The sequence below is a fragment of the Alnus glutinosa genome, chromosome 11, assembly GCF_958979055.1.
Source record: "Alnus glutinosa chromosome 11, dhAlnGlut1.1, whole genome shotgun sequence".
In the NCBI taxonomy this organism is placed as follows: domain Eukaryota; kingdom Viridiplantae; phylum Streptophyta; class Magnoliopsida; order Fagales; family Betulaceae; genus Alnus; species Alnus glutinosa.
In genome coordinates, this window is record NC_084896.1 from 6,045,358 (window position 1) to 6,069,372 (window position 24,015).

The 24,015-nt window shown below is 37.8% G+C and overlaps 3 protein-coding genes across 9 annotated transcripts; 2 read left to right on the forward strand and 1 right to left on the reverse strand.

The window, feature by feature from the left end:
- Positions 1 to 2,692: 2,692 nt before the first annotated feature.
- Positions 2,693 to 9,054, forward strand: LOC133881641 (glutamate receptor 3.2-like). Of its 3 annotated transcripts, none has more exons than XM_062320619.1 (8): positions 2,693 to 3,151; positions 3,712 to 3,812; positions 4,323 to 4,608; positions 4,818 to 6,166; positions 6,261 to 6,538; positions 7,185 to 7,216; positions 7,300 to 7,694; positions 8,180 to 9,054. In XM_062320619.1, the coding sequence occupies exons 3-8, from the start codon at positions 4,359 to 4,361 to the stop codon at positions 8,684 to 8,686; spliced, it is 2,811 nt and encodes a 936-aa protein (XP_062176603.1). In that variant the 5' UTR covers positions 2,693 to 3,151; positions 3,712 to 3,812; positions 4,323 to 4,358; the 3' UTR covers positions 8,687 to 9,054. The 3 variants fall into 3 exon arrangements, with proteins under 3 accessions (XP_062176603.1, XP_062176602.1, XP_062176604.1); XM_062320618.1 differs by having other exon boundaries at positions 3,769 to 3,812; XM_062320620.1 differs by lacking the exon at positions 3,712 to 3,812.
- Positions 9,055 to 10,311: 1,257 nt separating this feature from the next.
- LOC133882921 (homoserine kinase) lies at positions 10,312 to 11,712 on the forward strand. The gene has a single exon (XM_062322160.1). It carries the CDS (start codon positions 10,451 to 10,453, stop codon positions 11,543 to 11,545), a length of 1,095 nt encoding a protein of 364 aa, XP_062178144.1. The 5' UTR covers positions 10,312 to 10,450; the 3' UTR covers positions 11,546 to 11,712.
- Positions 11,713 to 15,240: 3,528 nt separating this feature from the next.
- On the reverse strand, positions 15,241 to 21,472 carry LOC133881662 (monosaccharide-sensing protein 2-like). Of its 5 annotated transcripts, none has more exons than XM_062320653.1 (6): positions 21,399 to 21,472; positions 20,242 to 20,368; positions 19,417 to 19,983; positions 17,240 to 18,180; positions 16,472 to 16,659; positions 15,241 to 15,865 (listed from the first exon to the last, which is right to left on the reverse strand). In XM_062320653.1, exons 2-6 carry the CDS (start codon positions 20,318 to 20,320, stop codon positions 15,421 to 15,423), a joined length of 2,220 nt encoding a protein of 739 aa, XP_062176637.1. In that variant the 5' UTR covers positions 20,321 to 20,368; positions 21,399 to 21,472; the 3' UTR covers positions 15,241 to 15,420. The 5 variants fall into 5 exon arrangements, with proteins under 5 accessions (XP_062176637.1, XP_062176633.1, XP_062176634.1 ...); XM_062320649.1 differs by lacking the exon at positions 21,399 to 21,472 and adding an exon at positions 20,983 to 21,142; XM_062320650.1 differs by lacking the exon at positions 21,399 to 21,472 and adding an exon at positions 20,461 to 20,952.
- Between the last annotated feature and the right edge of the window lie 2,543 nt (positions 21,473 to 24,015).

Genomic DNA, 24,015 nt, shown 5'->3' on the forward strand with positions numbered 1-24,015 from the left:
TCTTTGTTTCTATTTTATTTTATTTCTGCTTTTAGTTTTATTTCATTTTTATTTTCTTTCATCTCTAACATTTAAATATTAATTCTAATGTTATTAATAACGACAATTTATTATCTATGAGTTATTTAATTCTAATCTTAAAATTCTTCTCATAACACTCAAACTTTACCTTCCTAGTTTTTGACTGCCCAGATTTGTTCTCAAGCATCCCCCAGGCCCAGCTTATCAAACTTTTTTAGCCGCTATGAGCTTTCCTTAAAAAATGTAAAGATAAATCACTATTTATTTAAAAAAATTAAGCTAATTTAATCATTAAATTTATATTTTAATATATTTATTTTTAAAAAAAATTAAATTACAAAATTAAATTCCAACTCAAAACTTTTCTTCTTAATTAGAGAAGCGTTCATTGATTGGGGGCAACTGGGCAATCGTCCCTACTGGCTACTACTAGTACTTCCGTTATAAGCAGCACTAATAACATAGTTCGTTACGAAGTACAGTAAGCAATGTCTGCGATGATGTTACAATTAGGACCAATGGGACATGTTCAAAGATCATCGAATAGAATCCAACACGTGGAGATTCCTCGACCCACTTGCAATTAATGCGTACGAAAGAGGCCTCCAATACATTCTTCTCTGTCTTGTTTTTTAAAATCAGGTCGGTAGGACAGGGTTTTTCTCCGAATTAAATTGGTGTATAAAAATAATACGTGTTTTTTTTCCGCATGAGGATTATATACTTTTTTTTTTTTTTTTAATTGTAAGAGCAAAGTTGAAAGAATAAATGTGTTTTTAATTTAAAAAATTCAACTTTATTCTTGTAATTATAAAAATAAAAATAAAAAAATATATTTTTCACATGCAAAATGATTCGTAGGAAATTTATATAAACCAACCTCTTAAAAAAAATGCATGTCCTCGATACTATTAAAAAACAAAACGTGAGATGCATATACAATCAGTGGCGGACCCAGGCTTGTAAAAATGGAGGGGTCAAATTGAAAACAAAGAATTTTGAGTGAGTAAAACTAAAAAAATTAAAAAATTAAGGAGTAAAATTTTAATTTTAATTTTTTTCTTTTGAAAAATTTTGGAACTTGAGGGCCTTTGCCCCTGGCCTCTATACATGTCCACCTTTGCATACAATTAAAAATATACGTGCTTCTTACGTTAATAAAAAAAGAAAAAAGAAAAAAAAAAAAGAAAAAAGAAAAAAGAAAGTTATTTGTAAAAATCTTTTGCCCGGATCTATACGGGGTTCATGCGAGTGTGGACGGGGTTCATGCGAGTCCCATACGTAAATTTCACAAATTCAATTATAATTCTAGAAAATGAGATGACGGCAGAAAGACGATTGACAAGAGATAAAAGAAATCATACCCCACTTGCCAAGATATGTGGCTGTTACAAACTCGTACTCTGCCTGGAACAGCCACGGCTCTAACGACATAGATTAAATCTTATCCTCTCAAACATCTGGTTAAAAAAAATATATCAATTTAATTAATTAATATTCTCATCATTTGCTGCGAAATTTGCGCAGATCTTTCGAGATATTAGGAACAAAATATCAAATAGTAATGCTGACATTTAGCCAAAAAATTAAAAAAAAAAATTGGGGTAATTACCTTTTCTTCCCATGAACTACCAAAAAATGCGCGATGCCCCCATAAATTACCAACTCGACCAAAATAGAGCATTCAACTACCAAAGATAACCATTTTCCCCCCTTCCGTCAGTCACACGCCATTTTACCATCATTTTCTTCCTCTTTTTTCCCTATGAACTACCACCATCTTCCTCTTTTCCCCCATGAACTACCACTATCTTCCAACATGCCCCCATATAAAACGGCACATGACCCGTTGACCGTTTATTTTAACCTCTTTGACTGACGGAAGGGGGGAAAATGGTTGTCTTTGGTAGTTGAATGCTCTATTTTGGTCGAGTTGGTAGTTCATGGGGACATTGCGCATTTTTTGGTAGTTCATGGGGAAAAAGGTAATTACCCAAAAAAAAAAAAAAAAAAAAAAAAAAAATCATAGATATTCATCCATTTTTTTCTTTTCTATATCTCCTAATTACAACGAATTTTCAGTTTTATCAATTTAATAGTAAATTTAAAAATAAAATGAGTAGAAGCTAGGTAGGCGTGTAACATGATTCAAAACAAAATTACTAATACCGTACCCTGTCACGCAATCTAAAATAAATATTTGTTCAGCCTTTTTCATGAGTAGCTAATCACCTCCGACCGAACAATCGAAAATGGCTGCGGCCACTCTCGATGAGCTATCGGAGAATAGCTACAGCTAGTAGTCTCTCCGCTGCATTTTTGCTTAGAAAAAAAGATGGGGGTTAGAAATATTTTGGTTAGTGCTTTGCAGTTTGCATGCACAATATATTTGAATTTTGGTGCTTGTCTCTACTGTATTGGGCAGAATTAGATCTTAAAAAGGACAACATTCGTAACAGATTTTGCTTATCTCACGTTTGACAATGGGGTCTTTGCAGCAGTTCCCCCGTCCATTCATTCAACCAATCCACTAAAAAGAGGGACGCAGTATTATACTTTTAAAAATTCCATAATGGGAAAACACAGCCACCATTCTTCTTTTGACTTTTTGTAGAGGGAAAGGAAGAAAAAAAAACACAGGGGAAGAGAAGCTCCAAGGCCTTTTGTCCTTTTTGGACAAAAAGTACCACTCAACGAAACAGTGACTTCAACAGTTCAAACTGTAGTCTTCACCCGACCATGGATATGGTCCAACCAATCGGAGGGACCTGTACCAACCATATAATTCTATGCCGTCATCATCCAGGGAACAACTAAGAAGGAACCCCAAAAAACGAAAGAATCAGCTAGCATCAGCATCGCGGCGCCTTCGCGGTCGGTCCTTTGTTTTCTTAACCATATCAAGATAATATGAACATCTGTTATCATTGTCTCCCATTATCTCCACAGGCTTCAACCATGCCTTTGTTAGAGAGTGACTGATGCAATAAGGAAGTAGTACTCGAGGATCCAGTTGTTCTCTTTCTCTATCTTGAAGTATTCTCGCCATAATTAAAGAATAGAAATTGCCCTTTGCCGAGAGAAGTGGTTTTCTTCCCTCCCTTTCTTGCGACACTCAAGCTTTTCTCTTGTGAGTGTTCTCCTTTTGTTTAAATTTTTATATTTTTTTCCCGTTCAATCTTTCTGGCACTTCTTCTTTGCTCTAATGTATCTTCCCATCTTTTTAGAAGATGCGTTGCCTAGCATTTCTAGCTGTGATTCCTTTCTAATGTTCTCTCTTTCAGTTTGAGATGAGTATATATTCCTTTGAACCTGATGAAATTCCATTTTTTTCTTAAGCTAAGCATATGATGGGTATTTTTTATATTTAAGTTGCTGCTTTAATAACACAGATTTTTCTTTTTTCTTTCTGTTGTCTGCCTGTTGCTGTTGGATTTAAAGTTGTTCAAATCGTATTTCAACTGTTTAATTGCCTTTGGTCCTGTCTGTCAGAACTTGGAATGGGTAATTCTTTTTCTTTTTCAAGACTTCCTTGGCAAATTGGATTTCTTAATGCTTTTCAGGTTCTTTGTGCTTTGAGTTTGTTAAGCTTAGTAGCTTACTAGCTAGCTACTTGCCTTGGACAATGGTGCCCGAGTGTTCTCTTTTTGTTGTTTCTATATTTTTATATTCACTTCTCTTTCCTTTCAGTCTTTCTAGCACTTGTTCTTCCCTTCTTTTTAGAGTGTGCGGTGGTTTGCCTCGCAGGTCTACCTGTGATTCCTTTCTAATGTCCGCTCTTTCAGTTTGAGGTCAGTATGTATTCCTTGTGAGCTTTTGCAATCACCTGAAATTTCACTTTTTCTTGCGCTAAGCATATGATGCTATTTCTTATGTTCAATTTGCTGCTTTAGTAACTAGTAAGACAGATTTTTCTTTTTTTCTTTCCTTTTTTGGTTCTTGTTGTCTGCCTGTTGCTTTTGGATAAAAAGTATATCAAATCGTAATTCAATTATTTAATTGCCTTTGGTCCTGGCTTTTAGGCCTTGAAATGGGTATGTTTTCTTTTCTTTTCTAAGACTTATTTGGCAAACTGGATTTCCTAATGCTTTTAAGCCTCTTTATGCTTTGAATTTGTTAAGCTTACTACTTGCCTCGGACAATGATTCTAGGTTGGTTTGTTTTTAATTTTAGAGGTGCTACTATCCCAGTTGTAAGTTGACTATGATGCCAATATGGGAGATATTCAGCATGTTTTGGTAGTTTTGTTGAGTATTTCCCTTTTTCATTTGCATTCTGCATGTGGGTTCTGTTTGATATAGGACGGTGAGTGGTGAAGTTCATCATTTAGTATCACCATGAATCTGGCATGGCGTGTGTCGATTTTCGCTCTTTGTATCGGAGCATTCTCAGATGGGGCTTTAAGACCAGATGTCGTGAAAGTTGGAGCTATTTTTACATTTAGCACTATCAATGGGAATGTCGCAAGGATTGCCATGAAGGCTGCTGAGGATGATGTAAATTCTGATCCGAGCATTCTTGGTGGAAGTAAATTGTCGATAGTTGTGCATGATTCCAACTTCAGTGGATTTCTTGGCATCATGGGGGGTAAACTTTTTTATTATCTTTTTTCGTAAATACTTCTTGCCTGTTCTTATTTTAGCTCTCTCTCTTCTTTTTAATTTGGTTTATTTCTTTATTTTTTGGGGGGTTTACTTAGTTTAGCTTCTTTTTCTGTTTTTTTTTGTCTTTTCAGTAGAATGTATTCTTGTGTTGAATAACTGTATTCATGATTCATATTCCTTCATTGATCACAGCATTGAAATTCATGGAGACTGAATCCATAGCTATAATTGGTCCACAAAGTGCTGTTATGGCCCATGTACTCTCACATCTTGCCAATGAACTCCATGTCCCATTCTTGTCATTCACGGCGCTGGACCCTACCTTATCACCTCTGCAATACCCTTACTTTGTTCAAACAGCACCCAACGATGGATTCCAGATGACTGCAATTGCAGATATGATTAGTTATTATGGTTGGGCAGAGGTTGTTGCAGTTTATAGTGATGACGAACAGGGCCGAAATGGTATTACTGCTTTAGGTGATGAACTCTCAGAAAGACGCTGCAAAATTTCTTATAAAGCAGTACTTCCCCCTGACCCCACTGCAACGCAAAGTGATGTCAAGGATCAACTAGCGAAGGTTCGAATGACGGAAGCTCGAATAATTGTTCTGCATACCTTCTCCAGAACGGGTCTCTTGGTTTTTGAGGAGGCAAAGAATCTTGGGATGATGGACGCCGGGTATGTTTGGATTGCTACCACTTGGCTATCCACTGTTTTAGATTCAAATTCACCACTTTCTTCAAAAACTGCAAACTCTATCCAAGGAGTTCTGACACTTCGTCCACACACACCCGATTCAGAAAGGAAAAATGCTTTTATGTCACGGTGGCACAAGCTGAGTAATGGTTCTATCGGGTTGAACCCTTATGGATTATATGCCTATGATACTGTTTGGATGCTTGTCCATGCAGTAAAGTTGTTTCTTGATCAGGGAGGTACCATATCATTCTCCAATGATAAACGTTTAAGTCGTATGGCGGGAGGGTCTCTGAATCTTGGTGCCTTGAGCATTTTTGATGGGGGGAAGCAGTTGCTTGACAACATATTGCGGACCAATACGACAGGTTTGACCGGACCTATTCAATTTAATCCTGACAGATCTCCTTTCCGCCCTTCATATGATATTCTTAACGTAATTGAAGCTGGTTTTAGGCAGATCGGATATTGGTCTAATTATTCTGGCCTATCCGTTGTGACCCCGGAGAAACTTTACGCAAGACCGCCAAACCGTTCAAGTTCAAGCCAGCATTTATACAGTGTGGTATGGCCTGGAGGAACAACAGAGAAGCCTCGAGGGTGGGTTTTTCCAAACAATGGAAGGCAATTGAGAATTGGAGTTCCAAACCGAGTTAGTTTCCGGGACTTTGTCTCACAATCCCGAGTAAATGGTACTGATAAAGTCCAAGGATATTGCATAGATGTATTTCTCGCTGCCATAAAATTGCTTCCATATCCAGTTCCATATAGGTTCATTCTGTTTGGAGATGGCCATCAGAATCCAAGCTACGCCGAGCTTGTACATATGGTCACATTGAATGTGGGTACAACTTAATGAGAAAATACAATTTTTTTTCTTACAGATAGAAGGCCGAGTATACTGCTCCAACTGATGCTCTGACTTTGTTTTGCAGGATATTGATGCTGCTGTAGGCGACATTGCAATTGTCACAAACAGAACAAAGGAAGTGGATTTTACTCAGCCATATATAGAGTCAGGACTAGTTGTGGTGGTTCCAGTCATGAAGCTAAATTCAAGAGCTTGGACATTTTTCCAACCATTTACTCCATTCATGTGGGGTGTCACAGCAGCTTTTTTCTTTATTATTGGAGCTGTTGTGTGGATTCTTGAACATAGAACAAATGATGAGTTCCGAGGTCCTCCTAGGAAACAACTAGTCACACTTCTATGGTGAGTACTTGGTATATTGGACATAGATTTTATTAGTGTGTATGTATATATATCAACATGTGACTTTCATGCTTAAAAGGGAAAGAACAACTTGTTTTGAATGTGAAAACAATAGAATGAAACTTGCCTAGCTTACATGAATGAAACCAGCAGATCTTAGAAAGAATATGAGACAGGAAAATTTTCTCAGCAGCCCTCTTACTCTTGCAGAGTTGTTTCATCCACAACCCTTTACCTCCTAATTCTAGTACCCCTGCTCTTCTTTTTCTTGGTTCATGATTATGATGTCCCTACAAATCAGAGGCATTCGTAAAAAATCCGAAAATTCATCTGGATCCATATATAGCAATGGAACTCCTTGAAATGGTACTCCACAAGATTATATGGGAGAAAAGATCATCTTAGGCAATCATTCTCTCTCTCTCTCTCTCTCTCTCTCTCTCTCTCTCTCTCTCTCTCTCTCTCTCTCTCTCTCTCATACTTTTTACTTTGTGGAATAATTATAATATATCAGACTAGCTAAAGATTGAGCCTGTTTTGAGATCATATTTCACAATTCATCCTCTTAAAAATCAAGTCAAATTTTTGCATCAGTTTCTGTTCGACTTATAACTTTCTCATATGCCTTTATTTTCTGTCTTTGCAGGTTTAGCTTCTCTACTATGTTTTTTGCACATAGTAAGTCTTTCCATTTTTACACTCCTGGACCTTAATAGTAGCTTATTCAATAATGCCAACCGTGGATTTCTTGGAATTTTCAGGAGAAAATACATTGAGCACACTTGGTCGCATGGTGCTTATCATCTGGCTTTTCGTTGTTCTCATCATCAACTCAAGCTATACTGCAAGCCTGACATCACTCCTCACAGTGCAACAGCTTTCCTCCCCCATCACGGGAATTGATACCTTGGTGAGCAGCAATGCACGTATAGGATTCCAAGTAGGATCTTTTGCTGAAAACTATTTGACAGAGGAGCTCAGCATCCCAAAATCTAGACTTGTTGCTCTTGGCTCACCAGAAGAATATGCTGCTGCCCTCAAGAACAAAACTGTTGCTGCAGTGGTGGACGAACGGCCATATATAGAGCTCTTCCAGGCAGACCACTGCCTGTTCTCGGTTAGAGGCCAAGATTTCACCAAAAGCGGTTGGGGATTTGTGAGTATATCAAAATGGAGTTAGTTAAATAATTTTTTTTTTTCATTTCTACACCTGTTAATCTAATTGGTTTGTGATCTTTCAAAACTACTTGGGTTTGAATAGATCTTGAGGAAATTTTTTGCTGAATTCTAAATGCTTGCAGGTTGATGTTTATGCAAGTTATTTATGTCAGAAGTAAATTGCAAAGTACGCGAAATGCTAAAAAATAAAAGTAAATCATATATAGAGTAATTGATCCACAATGTTAATAAAGGAGGATGGAACCATAATATCCCTGTAAGTTATTAGACATATGTGGGAAGCCAAAAAAAAAAAAGAATGTGAACTGAGGCTGCTCAAAAAGGTATGATCGCCTAAGATCCAACTGAAAATATGATATAAACGAGCCTTAATAAATGGTAAAATTGTTTAGGCTGCAGTAATGGACCATGTACATGAACATTTTCTCAGCATCTCCCCTGTTATCTTTTTTTCTTTTGAAGGCATTTCCAAGAGACTCTCCTTTAGCAGTTGACATGTCTACTGCCCTGCTCGCTGTATCTGAGAATGGGGAGCTTCAGAAGATCCATGACAAGTGGCTGTCGAGAAAAGCTTGTGATTCCCAGGCAGCGGGTCTAGTATCTGATCAGCTTCAGTTACAAAGCTTCTGGGGCCTATTTCTCATCTGTGGCATAGCATGCTTTCTTGCTCTCCTAGGACACTTTTGTTTGGTGATGTACCAGTTCATCCGGCACTCCCCCGAAGAACCTGATCCTCATACCGCCGTTACTGGCAGCTCACGTTCCGGACGCGTCCAGACATTCTTTTCATTTGCAGACAAGAGGGAAGACCCGTGGAAGAGCTATTCGAAAAGAAAACGCAGGGAGTCGTCATTGAATGGTTATGGTGATGAAGGTGAACCAAGGGATACGTCTAGGAGCCTTGAAATAGAGGAGAGCAGCTCCCCTCCAATTGGGGAGCCTCCTTTTTCTTCCCATTTTCATGTGTAAAAAAAGACATCAGAGGGCTAAAATGTTGCCATGCCACCCTGCTAACGTCGACCAGCTTCTTCTCCATTGCCGATGAGACTCGGCTTCATTAACTGAATATTCTCTTGGCTGTCCTAATTAACTGTGTCATACTAATTTCTCAGGAATTAAGAGTGCATGAAGAGATCTTCTGGCTTGGTGCCTCGTTTTGCTTTGTTTTGTTGTAGTCTGTAGCCTGTAGGTGTTTCAACTCATAGATGGTCTAACAAAAGGAATGATTCATTGCAAATATACATGATGATATTATCTCTTGTAATACTTGAAAAGGGCATATTACATACGGACTCGTCCTTGTAATTTTTTTCTTTCTTAATATCTCTTCCAAATTACATGTCTTGGTACGAGCAATCTGTCGTAAATGTTATTTAGTAGATTGTTATATGACTATCATACAATTAGGATGACGTAACAGTAAAAATTAGTCTTTAATTTAATTTTATTTTATAAGTACCAAACAAATGGCAAATTTTTACTGTCACATCATCAAATTACATCACAATATTTTTTTTAAATTCTGACTATTGATTAATTAAGATATTATTATATTAATATTTATAACTTTTAGAATATGGTAAAATACGACTGAGTTGGTAATTTTTTTAGTTAAATAAGAAAAAAATTTATTATATAATCAATCAATTAAATGTCATATGGTGATAGCATACAGGAAAACTCCTAATACTTGAATCATCCCTTGCACGAGTATCAAATAAACTTGAGATTCAAAACTCAGTCAACAATATTAAGTTGGTAAAATTGATAAATGTTGATGTTAGAACAGTTTTGGTCGTGACTGGACTGCTCCAAACTCGATCACACGTGGGCCAGTTCTTGCAAAAGAGAAAGAAATAAGCTAAAGAGCTTATCGGGATGTGCGAGCAGAAGATAACTCTGACGCTTAAGTTATATATGGTTCTAAAAGAAGACAACAAGAACCAAAAGAAGAGTTTTTTGCCTTACAGAAAAATTAGTCAGAATCTCTCATACATTGGCTAAGTGCGGTTTATGCAGGAGCTACACATTGATCGTAGTCGTGATGACTAGTCTCCCTGCCCCCTTAGACCTTTTGACTAGAAGGGGAGTTGGTATGGCTAGACAACATATGTCATCACTCATCAGGTTGTGGAGTCCTTAGTTATTGGAATGAGGAATTAATGGGACATTGGTCATGTCCGAGTACTGAGGACCACCACGTGCACTACAACCGTAAGTCAAAATCGTCGAATAAGTGAGATAATCCAAAGATACTATTTTATGCAAGTCTAATCAATTACTGACCGAACCTCATAATTTGAGTTAATGGGGGCTCTTGGTGGCGATCGTGGCAGACACTTGGGTCCAACCCAAGATCGGTTGTGAGCTTTGATAATGAAGATGAGTGGTGGTCCCGATCGGTGTTCGGGCTTACAACAAACAAATGTTGTTGGTGGGCTCCAATCATTGGTGGGCTGGATTGAACCGATTTCTTCAATCGCAACCGGGCGGCCCAACTCCCAACAATTAATATAATACAATTTTAATTATGTAAATAAATAAATAATTAAGATTCGAGAAAATTTACTGAAATTTGGAGATCGTGGACCAGTGTGTGGTCATATAGAAGAATAAAAACTCGGCCCATGGTGATCATCCCTGTATCTCCCATTTCCATCCTCTCTCTCGCTCTCTCTCTCTCTGCCTGTTAAACCCTAACATAAGCCTCTCTCTCTCTCTGAGGCACGTGCAATGGCCATTTGCTTCCAAGCTCCAGTGAAGCCCATCTGCGTGCGACCCTCCATCACCTTCTCCTCCACACCCAAACCTCAGTCTTTGCGCTGCAACCTCTCTGTTCCGATCAGAACCCAAGTCTCCGAACCCGAACCCGTTCTGACCTCCGTCAAGACCTTTGCGCCAGCCACCGTGGCCAACCTCGGCCCGGGTTTCGATTTCCTGGGCTGCGCTGTGGACGGCCTCGGCGACTTTGTGTCGCTCTCCGTCGACCCCAATGTCCACCCGGGCCAGATCTCCATCTCCCACATCTCCGGCGACGCTTCCGGCAAGCTCAGCAAGAACCCCAACTGGAACTGCGCCGGCATCGCCGCCATCGAGGTCATGAAGATGCTTGGCGTCCAATCGGTCGGTCTCTCCCTCTCTCTCCACAAGGGCCTTCCCTTAGGGAGCGGCCTCGGCTCCAGCGCCGCAAGCGCCGCGGCCGCGGCGGTCGCCGTGAACGAGATCTTCGGCGGGAGGCTCGGGCTGGAGGAGCTCGTCCTCGCCGGGCTGAAATCGGAGGAGAGAGTATCCGGTTACCACGCAGACAATGTAGCACCGGCGATCATGGGGGGTTTCATTCTGATTCGAAACTACGAGCCCTTGGAGCTAATGAGGCTCAACTTCCCTGCCGAGAAAGACCTCTTCTTTGTCCTCGTGAGCCCGGACTTCGAGGCACCCACGAAGAAGATGCGCGCGGCTTTGCCTACAGAGATCGGAATGGCGCACCATGTGTGGAATTGTAGTCAGGCTGGCGCACTGGTGGCGTCTGTGTTGCAGGGGGACCTTGTGGGGTTGGGCAAGGCGTTGTCCTCGGATAAGATCGTGGAGCCGAGACGAGCGCCTCTGATTCCGGGCATGGAGGCGGTGAAGAAGGCGGCGATCGAGGCCGGGGCGTTCGGGTGCACGATAAGCGGCGCGGGGCCGACGGCGGTGGCGGTGGTGGAGAGTGAGGAGAAGGGGGAGAGGGTTGGGGAGAGGATGGCGGAGGCGTTTTGGAGAGAGGGGAGTTTGAAGGCCGTGAAGGCTGTGAAGAAGCTTGATAGGGTGGGTGCTAGGCTTGTTTCATGATGATGGCTGGCTGCAGCAAATTTTGGTTTTTTTTTTTCATTTTTGGATGCAAATTGGATGATAAATAATGTTGTTGTGAGTTGCTGTTTGTGATAATAGAGTTGGTGAAAATCATCAGCTGTTTCTCTTCTTGCTTCATTATTAGAACATGTTTGTGTTTCGATTTTCATCCGGTTTTGGTTTCTGTTTTACGATTCTCTGTCGAACATGAACTTCTACACAATCTGATGAGTAAGAGCTACTATAGTGAAGTCGCCAAAAAAATTTGCTGAAATTTTGACGAAAAATATTACTTTTGTTATTTTAGCTACCTCATTTTTTTAAGTTTTAAATATCAAACTCTTCAAATATTTCTTACTTTAAATAAAAATTAATTTTTTATTAGTTTTATAAAAATAAAATTAAAAAAACAGAACCTTCTGGTAGATCGGCGGGAGCAAAAACGAGAGAGAATTGGCCGGATTATCAACTCTGGGTATCAGATTTTTGACGTCGGGAGCATAATTGGCCTGATTATCAAGCCTGGGTACCGAATTTTTGAGGGTCTGAGCAAGCCCTGGGTACCGGATTTTTGAGGGTCGGAGCAAAATCGGTTGGATTGTCACGCTGGGTACCTGATTTTTGACGGCCGGAGCAAAATCGGCTAGATTATCAACGCTAGTAATGCCGATGGGAACTGGGTTAGTCACACCGTGGTTTGCCAACGATTTGCCGTACCTCCACTTAAACAGCTCGCCACGCCGGTGCTCCACACCCAACCGGCCATCCACACAACCTGTCGAATGAAAGGATCCTACTTCGGTCGTCGCATTTGAGAATATGATGAATAGGAAAGTAAGAGAAAAGAGATGGAATAAAAAATTGGAAAAAAGCAAGAGACGATTAAGAAACACTCGTCTCATTAGACGAGGGCTTTTGACAATCCTCCATTTGACGATGGTGTTGACGAGCTCGTTGGAGACAACATTTTGAGCAAAATCGTCTGGTTTTGGTGATTTAGTCGGTTTGACGACCTCATTGCGAATGCTCTAATGCCACGTTTAATTTCGTTTCTTCACACCTATTTCAACGCTCTTTAATATTCTTTATAAAATTACCATTAATATTTCGTTTGTTGTCTGGTAAATTGGTTTCTGAAAAATGGTTTTGGTATTTTTGAGTGTTTGGTGAAAATAAAAATAATTATCAACCAAAAAATGATTTCTGTTTGACCAAAAATACTTAATAAATTTCGAAAAATAATTTATGCTTTTTAAAAGCGTAAATCATTTTTCTTAGACGGCAGACGCATTCGACCTTCTTTTAAACGATCGGTCAACCTTTACGTTCAAGCAGTCAATCACCACCAGAATCTAGCCGGTGTCGAAATTCGACAACGTCCGGTCACTGTCGCCAGATTTTGGCCACCTTCGTCGAAATTCGGTTAGCCCAGATTCCGACGACCAGAATGGTTGGATTCCAGCCAATTGGCCGGATATGGCTGGATTGTGTCGGATTCCAGCCGTTCTAGTGGGATTCCGGCCATAATGGTCAGCTTCTGGCTACTGGCAGGAGTCCAACCGTTCTGTGCCGGATTTTAGCAGTTCTGGCCAGATTCCAGCCACTTTCGCCTGAATCTGGCTAACTTAGATTCTAACAAAACTGTCCGAATTCTGACCTTTATCTCGAATTTCGGTAACAGTAGCTGGAATCAGATGAAAGTGGCCGAAATCCTGCCTGTCAGTGACAGAATCTCGTCATCGGTGATTTTTATATTATTTTACGTTAATATTTATATGTTGTGAATAAAAATTATTTTTTATAAGTTAATATGACCGAATAAAAACATAAAAAATATTTATGATTTTTCGTACGCGCCAAACATAAGAAAATACTTTCGGCGAAAAATATTTTTCTAAAAAATAACTTTTCTGAAACCATTTTACAAAAAAATAAATAAATAAATAAATTATTTTACATCGAAACAAACGTAGGATAAATTTAGGATAGATATTTATAGAATTAAAATTCCCATTTCTGTGATCATTCCAACTCATTCTGGGCAGATGGAGACATGGTGATGTATGATTTGATTTTCATGCGTTGCGCTGGTTGGTTGCCCTGAAGTGTAATATTTTAAAACGAAAGGTAAAGGGGTTACGGAAAAGACATTTTTGTAAGGTGGGTAGTCGTTCAAATGCTCTGTAATGATGGCATTGCCTTTCCTCAAAAAAGAAGAAGAAAAAAAGATGGCATTGCCTACCTTATACAAATGTAAAATGTTGGTTGCTCTTTCCCCGGGCTGGGTCCTCCGTCCTTGTAAGAAAGCACCAACTATTCGGGCCCACGGCTTTGCCCCGACCGGGCCCAATCGGGGCAGGGAAATGAGAAACTTTTGATTCAAATTTGTTGAACTTGTAAGAACGTGATTAAGAGTTGTATACACATAGTTAATATTATACTTTTAAGTCATGGGATACTGAGAATTGTCATGTATCGTAACGCTTTCGAATTTGATGTTTACTGCAACCCACTCTATCCCATAAATGTCAATTTCGTAATTCGAACTCATGATATGATATTTGACTCTATTATGAAATGATACAAATCTTATATTTAACTCACTTGAAAAGCGGCCGGCCAAAGGAGGGTACTCAATAATTTTTATATATATATAAATAAAATTGTACTTAAATTATGTGCGACACTTATAATCATAATGACAATCACATCCTTGAACATGTCTTGACCTACCTGAATACATGTTCTGGTTGGTAAAGCACATTAACTTCAATCAGTGTAAGCAATTGAAAGAAACTTTGATAGAGTCCACATACCCAATCGAGTTCTGAACTATTCAAACGCCCATTCAAGCAAATGAGCCCCATTAATATCTCTCACGATTGCGATTGACAGTAGCATTGGAATAGGATCCTCTCAATTTCAAATTAAATGGATACTATCCAATTTATGGTCAGGATTTAAAGTTGAAGCATTTAATGGTATATATAATTTCATATTATTTTTTTTTTAAAAAAAAATGTGACAATATTGACTTCAGATACATTATTAGATACAGCAACTTTAAATCTTGACATTTCATTTGAAATGAATATTATCTATTTCATTTAGGATCCTATTCTAGAGTTGCAGCCAATTCAAGCAAATAAGTTCCATCAATATTTCTCACAATTGCAGTCGACTGCACTAGGATTACAGCCGAGTTAAGCAAATGAGTCCTACCAATATCTCTCACAGTTGCGGTCAGACAGGACTAGGATTGCAGCCAATCCTGCCTTCTAAGTTTAACACCATTATTGCTTTAGCATCTGAAAGACAAGAAGTAGAAAGTTTTTGGGCTTTGTTGTTTTGTTTTGTGAAGTCACGTATCTTCGACCATGTTACTGGTATCCTGTCATGTCGTCATCAAGTTCTAGTCTCATGTGTGCCCCCATCCGCCAAAACGTCACTTCACTGTCAATTCATATTCGAGGGGAGAAATGATGGATTTCTAAAGCATAAGATTCTAATTTGGATAAGGAACCCTCAAATTTCTTTGACAATTTGAGATCTCAAATTCTTAAATCTTAGCATTTCGTTAAATCTAACGGCTCATATTGTATCATATGTCAACATGAAATAAATGCGAAAATAATTCAAAATAAACTCACAAATATAAAGAAGGACTATGTAAAGAAGGCATTCAACAATCTCAATTTTGAAAAGAGCAAAAAAAAACCTTTTAAGGCATTCATATCAGTTAATAAACTTGGTGAAAGAACGATCATTTTATACAGAAATCAAGCTTTCAATAGCCCAAAGAAAAAAGAACCCACAAATGAAACCAGAAGGACAAAACAACACTAGTCAAAATTTTCTATCCATCAGTGACCAAGTCAGTTGTTCTTGATGGCTGCAGCCTGCTTTGCACCAACGGAGAAGAACTCGGTAATCACTTCAAGGGGCATGCCCTTGGTTTCAGGGACTTTCATGAAAACAAACACCCATGATATGAGGCACACAACTGCATACATGCCGAAAACACCAGCAAGGCCAATGGATTTGAGCATCAATGGCAGTGTGTAGGTGACAATGATGTCACCTATCCAAAATGAAAGGGCACATATGGCAATGCAGATGCCGCGAACTCGGGTGGGGAAGATCTCCGCGCAGAGGATGTTGGGGACTGGCCCAAACCCCATGACAAAGCAACAGAAGTAGAGTACAACACTAACAGTAGAGATTGATGCGTTCACAACTTGCCCCATATCCACAAGACTTCCAAGGACTAGGATTATGAGAGATAATATCAAGACAGGTATTGTGCTGAGCAGCAAACTCCTGCAATGGGAAAACCAAAAAAAAGGGTAAGAACCAAAAAAGAAACAATAAAAGCAATTGATAGAAAATGTACACTAATTCGCATTAAACTAACAAACTCTATAGCAAACTCAAATAACAGAATTTTATTTATTGATCTTATGTTGAAATTATCTTTTGGCATTTAGTGGTATCTTCCATTTCATTCCAAAGCAATTTGAGCCACAACTAAGAAATTCATGCAAACAAAAATTTGTGTGTATGTGAGTTCCTGAAGGCCACCAAACTGCAGTAGTAAGTTAATATATAAGCCATATCTTTAAGTGGAAAGAGAAAATGGCTTTGGGTTTTCCTTGAGTTCCCGAAGGCCACCAAACTTCGGTAGTAAGTTAATATATAAGATATGTCTTAAAGTGGAAAGAGAAAATGGCTTTAGGTTTTCCTCAGAACTGAAGCAAATCAATAGGAATAGCAATTATGCAACTGACGTGTACAAGGAATAAAAAGTTAGGGATTTACATCTTGAAAAAAGAAAAAAGAAAAAATCTACGATCATTATGTCAATGGACATTTTTGTCCATTAAACTAAGATACCAAAGATTATGGACAAAAAGAGGAATAAAATACCTCCTGCCGGAGATATCCATCAGCCTCATGGCAACAGCTATAGAAGGAAGCATCAACAAAGTCGTCAGTGCACTAATAAGCAGAGATGAAGAAGCTGAACTAATGCCTAAATTTGAAAGAAGAACTCCAACTCCTGCCTCCTCGAGAATTTGAGGTGTGTAGTAGAGAACCCCATTTATGCCAGAGAACTGCATACATATAACAAAAATATAAGCACCAAATTCTACAACAATGAAACAGAGTAATACATTTCCCAGCTATCAGTCTACCGCGAGTTCCAATAAAATTCAGGATATTAAATATTTTTTTTAAAAAAAAAATCCTGAAATGTGTTAAAATTTGAAAAATCCTAATTTATCAACAAAAGAAGAGAAAAAAAGGCAGTTCATAATTTGATTTTTCTAATCTATCAAAAAGAATAAAGGGTATAAAAGTTGATTTGTTCAATTTGTCAGACAATCCACCCTTCCCTGAATTATTCCTACACAATCTTGGACCGTCCTCAAAATAAACCCCTCTTTATCCCTACTAGCATCCAAACCTTTTCTACAATATTCTTATTGAATTCCAGAGTAGTAACAGCACCAAAATATACCAAGTTCAAATTCAACAACACGCATGAGTATGGACGTTTAATAGTTCCTAATTCACATCAGCTCATACTGCACGCCATTAACCACAAAGACCAACCGAAAGACATTGTCCTAAGTTTTTACAGAAGAAACTAGCAGAACTGTAGAAGTTCACCAGTAGATACTATTTTTTTACCTGCTGAAGTATTTGAAGTCCCACCCCAACAGCCAACGCATGTTTCACTCCTGGTTCAAAAAGAACACTCCAACTTGGTCCTTTTGCAGCTGTTTCTGATGGGTGAACCATAGCTGGTCCGACTGGCTGCTGATTCATAAGCTCCGCAGAATAAAGAGCAGGTTGACTCACCAAAGCAGCAGCCTGGATGAACTCACCATCTGCTGGGACATCACCCCCAGGAATAGAAACTAGAGACCCACGCCGAGATGCAGATACACCCTCTTGGTGCAAATAAATTCTTTTAAACCCTCCTTCCTTCTTGCCATCTTTGCCTTCTCTTTCAGACCATTTCCATGCCAGCTGCCAACCGCCACCAATCCCCATGCTACTGGCTGGGTCTCCAGCATTCCCTTGAGCAAGACTGCCATGCTGCATGCTTGCAAGGCTGCCATGGGGAGGAGGCCCCAATTCCTTGTCCATGCTTGTTGTCTGACGTGAGATCAACGGACTCTGCAAATTGTCATCAGAATCACCACCAACAGCATCAGATGCATACTCCTCGCCGTCTCTGGCAAGACTCTCCTCATCCCACTCTTCCTGTCTGGGTTGATTTCCTCCCACGCTGAACATGCTGCCAAAGTGTGGAAAAAGCATGCTTCGCATGCTTCCAGTTTCAGGGAACTTCTCATGGACACTGCCAAAGAGGGTGACAAGAGGATCTATGAGCCCACTTCGACTTGCCATGCTTCCATGCCGAGACACAAGGCCAATAGTACTCTGTCCAGTGACAGGTCTGGCAACCCAGGAGAGACCCTCCTCAGGGGCATATAACTTAATTAGATCATTTTCACCCGATAGATCCTGTTCATCCATGAGGTCATTGCCTGGGCCAATTATGTACTCCTCGAAAGATGTTTCACCCCCAACACCAAGACCCTCAACCAGTAAAGCCATCTCACCTGTTCATTGGAGGAGAACCCAAATCATCCAAAGAGTGCATCATCAGTTATTATATAGTCAATATAATGAAACAAATAGCAGCCAATGATTGGATTTTCCGCATATATTCTTCTAAAAGCATAAGAAAAATCTGAAACATCATCGCAGATGCAAATGGTGCAGTAACACCAAGGAGAAAGTTAGGAAACAGAAATGACACGCACAGGGAAGAACAAGACAACCATTAACAATTGAATTATCGTTCTTGAAATTAAATGGCCAAGTTGTCGTAAATTTAAAAAGAGATGGTTCTTTTTTCCTTTTCTCTCAAAGTAATATGGTCACCATCATCTGTGTCATAATTTCTGGCATAAAAATTCTAATCCACACATCCGCATCCACACAAGCACAGACTCCCACAATAGATAGAGGTATGCACTAATATGGTGCTCTTAATCATGTGAAGGGGAAAGGGGAAATTCAGCTACAACTCAGTGAATGTCAAGCTTTGTGGAAATTGGGGCATCCCTGTGAGTATTTTGGATGAGAATGGTTAATATACTGTTCTTTAGTAGCTGCAGTAGTAACAATTAGTGTGGTTACTGGTCTGTTTTGTATGGTGATTTGTTCTTTGTATAGATGTTGTTTTTCTGTTTTGATTGATTGTTTCGAGAGTTTGTGTGGGGTTTCCCTATGTGATGGGGTTGGCTATGTTTGGGTAGTAGGAAGTTTGGATGTGTGTTGGTTGTATTCTTTTGTGTTTTGGAATGAAAAGGCTTATTCATACCCAAAAAAAAATATGGTGCTCTTGAAACCAAAGGAGAACTCGAGTGCAAGAGTCTCAGGAAAGGAAACATTTGGCAATTCAACTCCATCAGTTTTCATAATGTGAGAAATGTATCATTCAAAGAGATCTCAGAACCTTCAACATATCTAATATATACGAGCAACAGGGAGTTTAAAAGTAATCACCCAGAAAAGAACTTAAATGTCGAAGGTGATGTGACAAAGAAAATTATGGTTTTTGAATTTTGTAAGCCAAAGGATCGTTTATTCTCCATTATTTAGCTAATCAGACATCAGAAATTTTCAGCGTAGCTGTCCTGAAGAGAATTAATCAAGTTTCTCAAGGCAAAATCTAAAAGCCTATAACTTAGCATAAATTCAAAAATCAACTCTCTATGTAAATAAAATCAAGTTTTTTATTTGAGGTAACAACCAACAATTTACGTAGAAAAAAGCACAGAACAACTAACCAGAGACATCTTCTCTGCCACGCAGCCTCTGCAAAACCTGCTTTGCCTCAAGCATCCGCCCTTTACTGACAAGCCACCGTGGAGACTCTGGCAAGAATAATATTGTCAATGCAAAGTAAACAAGAGAAGGAACAGAAAGGATCCCCAGCATCAACCTCCAGCTCGGTGTTTTCGTCAATGACATCCCAAACACCATGCAATACGACATAAACATACCCCCAGAACCAGTGAACTGGGGGAGGGTATTTAGTGATCCCCTTATTTCAGGTGGCGCTGTCTCTGATATATAGACTGGAACTAGTGTAACAGCCAAACCAATTCCAAATCCATCTAAAAGCCTAGCAAATAATAGGACATAAACATTGGGAGACCACAGCATTACAAGACCACTAACAAAATAAAGGACAGATGAGATTATCATCAGAGGACGGCGGCCTAGCGAGTCTGCCAGTGCTCCAGAGCATGTTGTAATCAAAGTGGCCCCAATAAGTGACATCGCCACAATTAGCCCTTCTATAGTGGGTTCACTCTCTAAATTGAATTCCCTCTTTATGTACAAAACAGACCCTGCAGCAAAAACAGAAAAAGCCTTTCAAGCATGTGATTTAATAGCTAAATCTCATGTGCTTCACAAAGAAAAAGTCGAAATTTTTGGAATGGCAAGGAAAGATAACGATTACACATAAAGCAGATTTAATTACAGAAAACAAATCTCTGAAGCACCAAACTGACAACTTTTCAATCTAAAGAATCCACTTTTAATGACCGAAAAAGACTACGAAAAGCATTTCATGCCTTTAAAACATGTTTGAAACAGTAAATTACCTGCGATAGTCGCATTATCCCATCCTTGTAATAAGTTACCAATAGCAGCAACAACAGCCACAAGCACGGCTCCATTCATATTTCCTCAAAATTTGATAGCAAACCTCTCACTCACTTATAGACCAGCCTGAAAGAGAGAAAACCAGATCACAGATCAAACATTCAAATCGATTCATGTTAACCCAGTTCAACAAATTCGACAAAAACTGATCCCATAACTGTTAACACCTGTATAGGGCAGGGAATCCTGGTTATTGGTATTAGACCAATGGATCACTGATTCACTAACACTCGATACGGCAAAGCAACAAACACAAGAGAAACAAAAGCAAGCAAATCAAACCCAGTTGTCCAAATCCAACATGAGAACAAAACCAGCGCTTATATCACCTTTATGAAACCTATCGTGGAACGCAGGAAAAAACCACGGGCCCTATGCAATCACTTGGCGTCAAAAGCTTGGTCTAATGGGTCGAGGATGAGATTTTTTTTTAATACACAGACAAGGAGATGCAAACAGAAAAAAGGCAATGATCTCATTCGCCGGAGAGAAAGGTAAAGAGAAATGGCCAAAGGAAACAGAGGTTAGCCTTTTACAACAGAGACACCTGACCCTTATGGCTCTCTCTGTGCCCAGCACGTCAGCTTCCTCCTCGATTTTCAGTTAAATATCATTCCTTTGTTCACACACGCTTCAATATTTTGCTTCAATAAAAAAAAAAACAAAGAAAATCGTAATACCCGGGATTCAGAAAGTCGGATCAATGAAACCCATCACAGTGAAGGGTGCAATAATGGAGAAGATGCCAGGAATAGTAATGGTTAAAATGTTAAGGGGTTTGGCAAATCAGTCCAAACAGCCCCTCAATGGGTGGGGGAATATTCTAATCTGGACTAATCAGCCAATTCCTTAATTAGCACCCTTAAATTATTAAAATTTGCAAAAAGGAAAGGTTAAGTGCGCGTTTGAATCCATGTATGAGCTGGGTTTTGTGAGTTGGCGTGCACACTACACAGCACAGCTCTTGTACGTGCGTTACGAAAACTGTTCTATGGACCATGGACGTGTATTTATTACCAAACAGACGGAAAAATAGAAACCCGGTTCCGCAAATTGTCTACTCCATAATCAAAGATGAAAAAGGAATCGAATTTACCACTTCCACTCCACCACGAACACTACCACCAGTTCTACAACCTCGGGCGAGGAATCTACCTCTTCTCTTGGGGGGTATGAGTCTGCTCTGGCTTGGTGTGTCGCTTTTTTTTCTTTTTCTTTTTTCCTTTTTTTTTTTTTTTTTTTTTTTTTTTTTTTTTTTTTTTTTCTCTTCCGTTTCAAATTAAGTTTTTGTTTCTGCGTACAATATTTTTTTTAAAATGATTTTTTTTGTTGTATTTTTTTGGTGTTTAGTACAATAAAAAATAATAGTCAAATTAAAAATATTTTCAGTTTGACAAAAAAGTTTTTTTAGTTTCAGAAAATTATTTTAATTTTTAAATTTCGTAAATTATTTTTCGAATTTGAGTTTTTCATTCTCAAACTGCCGGACCACCCTCTAGCCATCACCAAGCCAGCATCAGGCCACTCCCGAACCACTACTGAGCCGTCGTTGGACCATCGTCGAATCACCGCCATGCCACAATTGGCCACCGTTGGACCATCATCGGACTACCGACGGCATCCAACATACCACTACCAAAACTCAAATTATTAATTTAATTTTTTAAAATTAGTTTATATTAATATTTTTATGTTGTGAGTAAAAATTAATAATTACATGTCAGAAAATATTTTCAACGAAAAACATTTTTCTTAAAGAAAAAAAAATGATTTTTCTGAAAACATTTTTCAATGGAAAACATTTATACCGAAACAAACAAGGCTTTATTCTTTAAAATTTTGTGGTTAGGAAAGATATGGGAAGTTTTAAATTTAAAGCAGTAAGTAGTATGCATAGTTTTAAATTTAAAGTAGTAATTAGTGTGCGAGATGTGTTATTTGTACATATTTTGTACACATATTCACATTCAGTGCGGGATCCATGCATGTGAGCTGGATTCCACATGCATGAATCCACACCAAATGTGAGTGTCACCATGTGTATAAAGTGTGTACAAATATCATTTGTCTTAGTATGCATAGAATTAATCATCTTATGTTTTTTTCTTAAATATTTTATAAACTTTTGAATAGTAACAAATAATTATTTGCTTTTTTTATTATTATTATAATATTTAATTAAATTTATCTATCAAAATTTGTTACCATTTTCATTGATATTGTACTACGTGGCAGTTATGTGAATAATTTTGGAAATAGACTCAACAGAGTCACGCTTTTTTCTTTTTTTTCTTTTTTTTTTTTTAACTCTTTCCTAAAATTGGAAATGTGAGAAAAAAATAAAAAAGTAAGAGTTTGTTTCACTTTGCAATTTCGCATGTTAAAAATGTATTTTTAAACAAAATCGCAAGAAGTTGGTAGTGCGTTTTTTAAAAAATTATGGTTTAAAAATGTGAAAAAAAAAATTTATACTTTTTTAAATCATACATAAAGAAGTGGGCTTTTAAACACGTACGATTCAAAAGTTAAACTACGATTTTAAAGTTTAAATTATAATTCTACCAAATGTTTATAGGCGTTTTAAAAATCGTAATTTCAAGTGGTATGTTTTGAAAAAATCACTATTTTAAATTAAATATTTTGAAATCATAAACTTAAACCGACCCTAAATAGAGCGCATTAAAAATGGGAAAAAAAAAATGCAATAAAAAATGGAGAAGAAAAGAATTACTGGAGAATGATATATATAGATGGTTGTGATCATTATTCTAAAGCATTGGATGGACATCTAAAATGAAATCTTGGGATACGTGACCAAAATATTTTTCAGCAGCATCTACAGAATGAGCCAAAACCAGTCGTTTTATGTACTGTTTGAGGCTGTCCCTTTACAGTAATTTTACAAAAAATAGGTTGTTTTTAAAATTATTATTAGGTATGTGACCGATTAAATGGTGATTTTGATCAAATTATGATTTTAAAAATTATCTAATTTTTTTTATGGACGTTTAATGTACATGTAGAATTATTCATCCCTTTTAAGCCAATAATTAAATAAATTCATAGAACTTAAACCAGAGTTCATATTTAAACTTAAACATGATAGAGATTAAGAGAAAAGGTTAAATTGAATTTTGCTAATTTTCCTTTAGTTATCTCTTGCTCCTAGTTTTGATAAAGTGTAAGAATAGGTTGGGAATGGGAAATTAGAGTAAGAAATTAAAAAGGATCAAAATCTTCTAACTTTTTAGGGTATTCTATTATAGTATAATGTGAATTTTCTTTAATCCAAATATTGTTTAAAATTAAATGGTTACAATTATGTGAAATCAATATTTTTAAATTTTTAAATATATATATATATATATATATATAATAAATATTGAATTAATAAAAAACAATAAATACTGATATGACAATATAATCATTTAATTACAAATAACAATCAGATATGAAAAACTAATAAAGACAATAACTCTTTAAAAATTCTAAGAGCATTCCTAATAGTCTCATCAAATTTTACTCACAAAAGTAGTTAAAAATCACTTTTCTCTATTCTGGTGAGCCACTTTTTTAAAATTCTCCCAACAGCCTCACCATTTTAACTATTCACTATCACTATTCCATTTAAATATTTTTTATTTATTATTTTTTTTTTCAGATTTATTTATTCTTTATTTATTTAATCTTTTTATACAACAAGCAACCATACA

Coding starts and splice junctions, on each gene's coding strand:
- LOC133881641 (XM_062320619.1), top strand. CDS start 4,359: ATGAATCTGGCATGGCGTGTGTCGATTTTCGCTCTTTGTATCGGAGCA. Junction 6,539..7,184: donor CAACTAGTCACACTTCTATG/GTGAGTACTTGG, acceptor CTGTCTTTGCAG/GTTTAGCTTCTCTACTATGT. Junction 7,217..7,299: donor TACTATGTTTTTTGCACATA/GTAAGTCTTTCC, acceptor TGGAATTTTCAG/GAGAAAATACATTGAGCACA.
- LOC133882921 (XM_062322160.1), top strand. CDS start 10,451: ATGGCCATTTGCTTCCAAGCTCCAGTGAAGCCCATCTGCGTGCGACCC.
- LOC133881662 (XM_062320653.1), bottom strand. CDS start 20,320: ATGAATGGAGCCGTGCTTGTGGCTGTTGTTGCTGCTATTGGTAACTTA. Junction 19,984..20,241: donor GGATAATGCGACTATCGCAG/GTAATTTACTGT, acceptor TTTTTGCTGCAG/GGTCTGTTTTGTACATAAAG. Junction 16,660..17,239: donor GACTTCAAATACTTCAGCAG/GTAAAAAAATAG, acceptor ATATGTATGCAG/TTCTCTGGCATAAATGGGGT.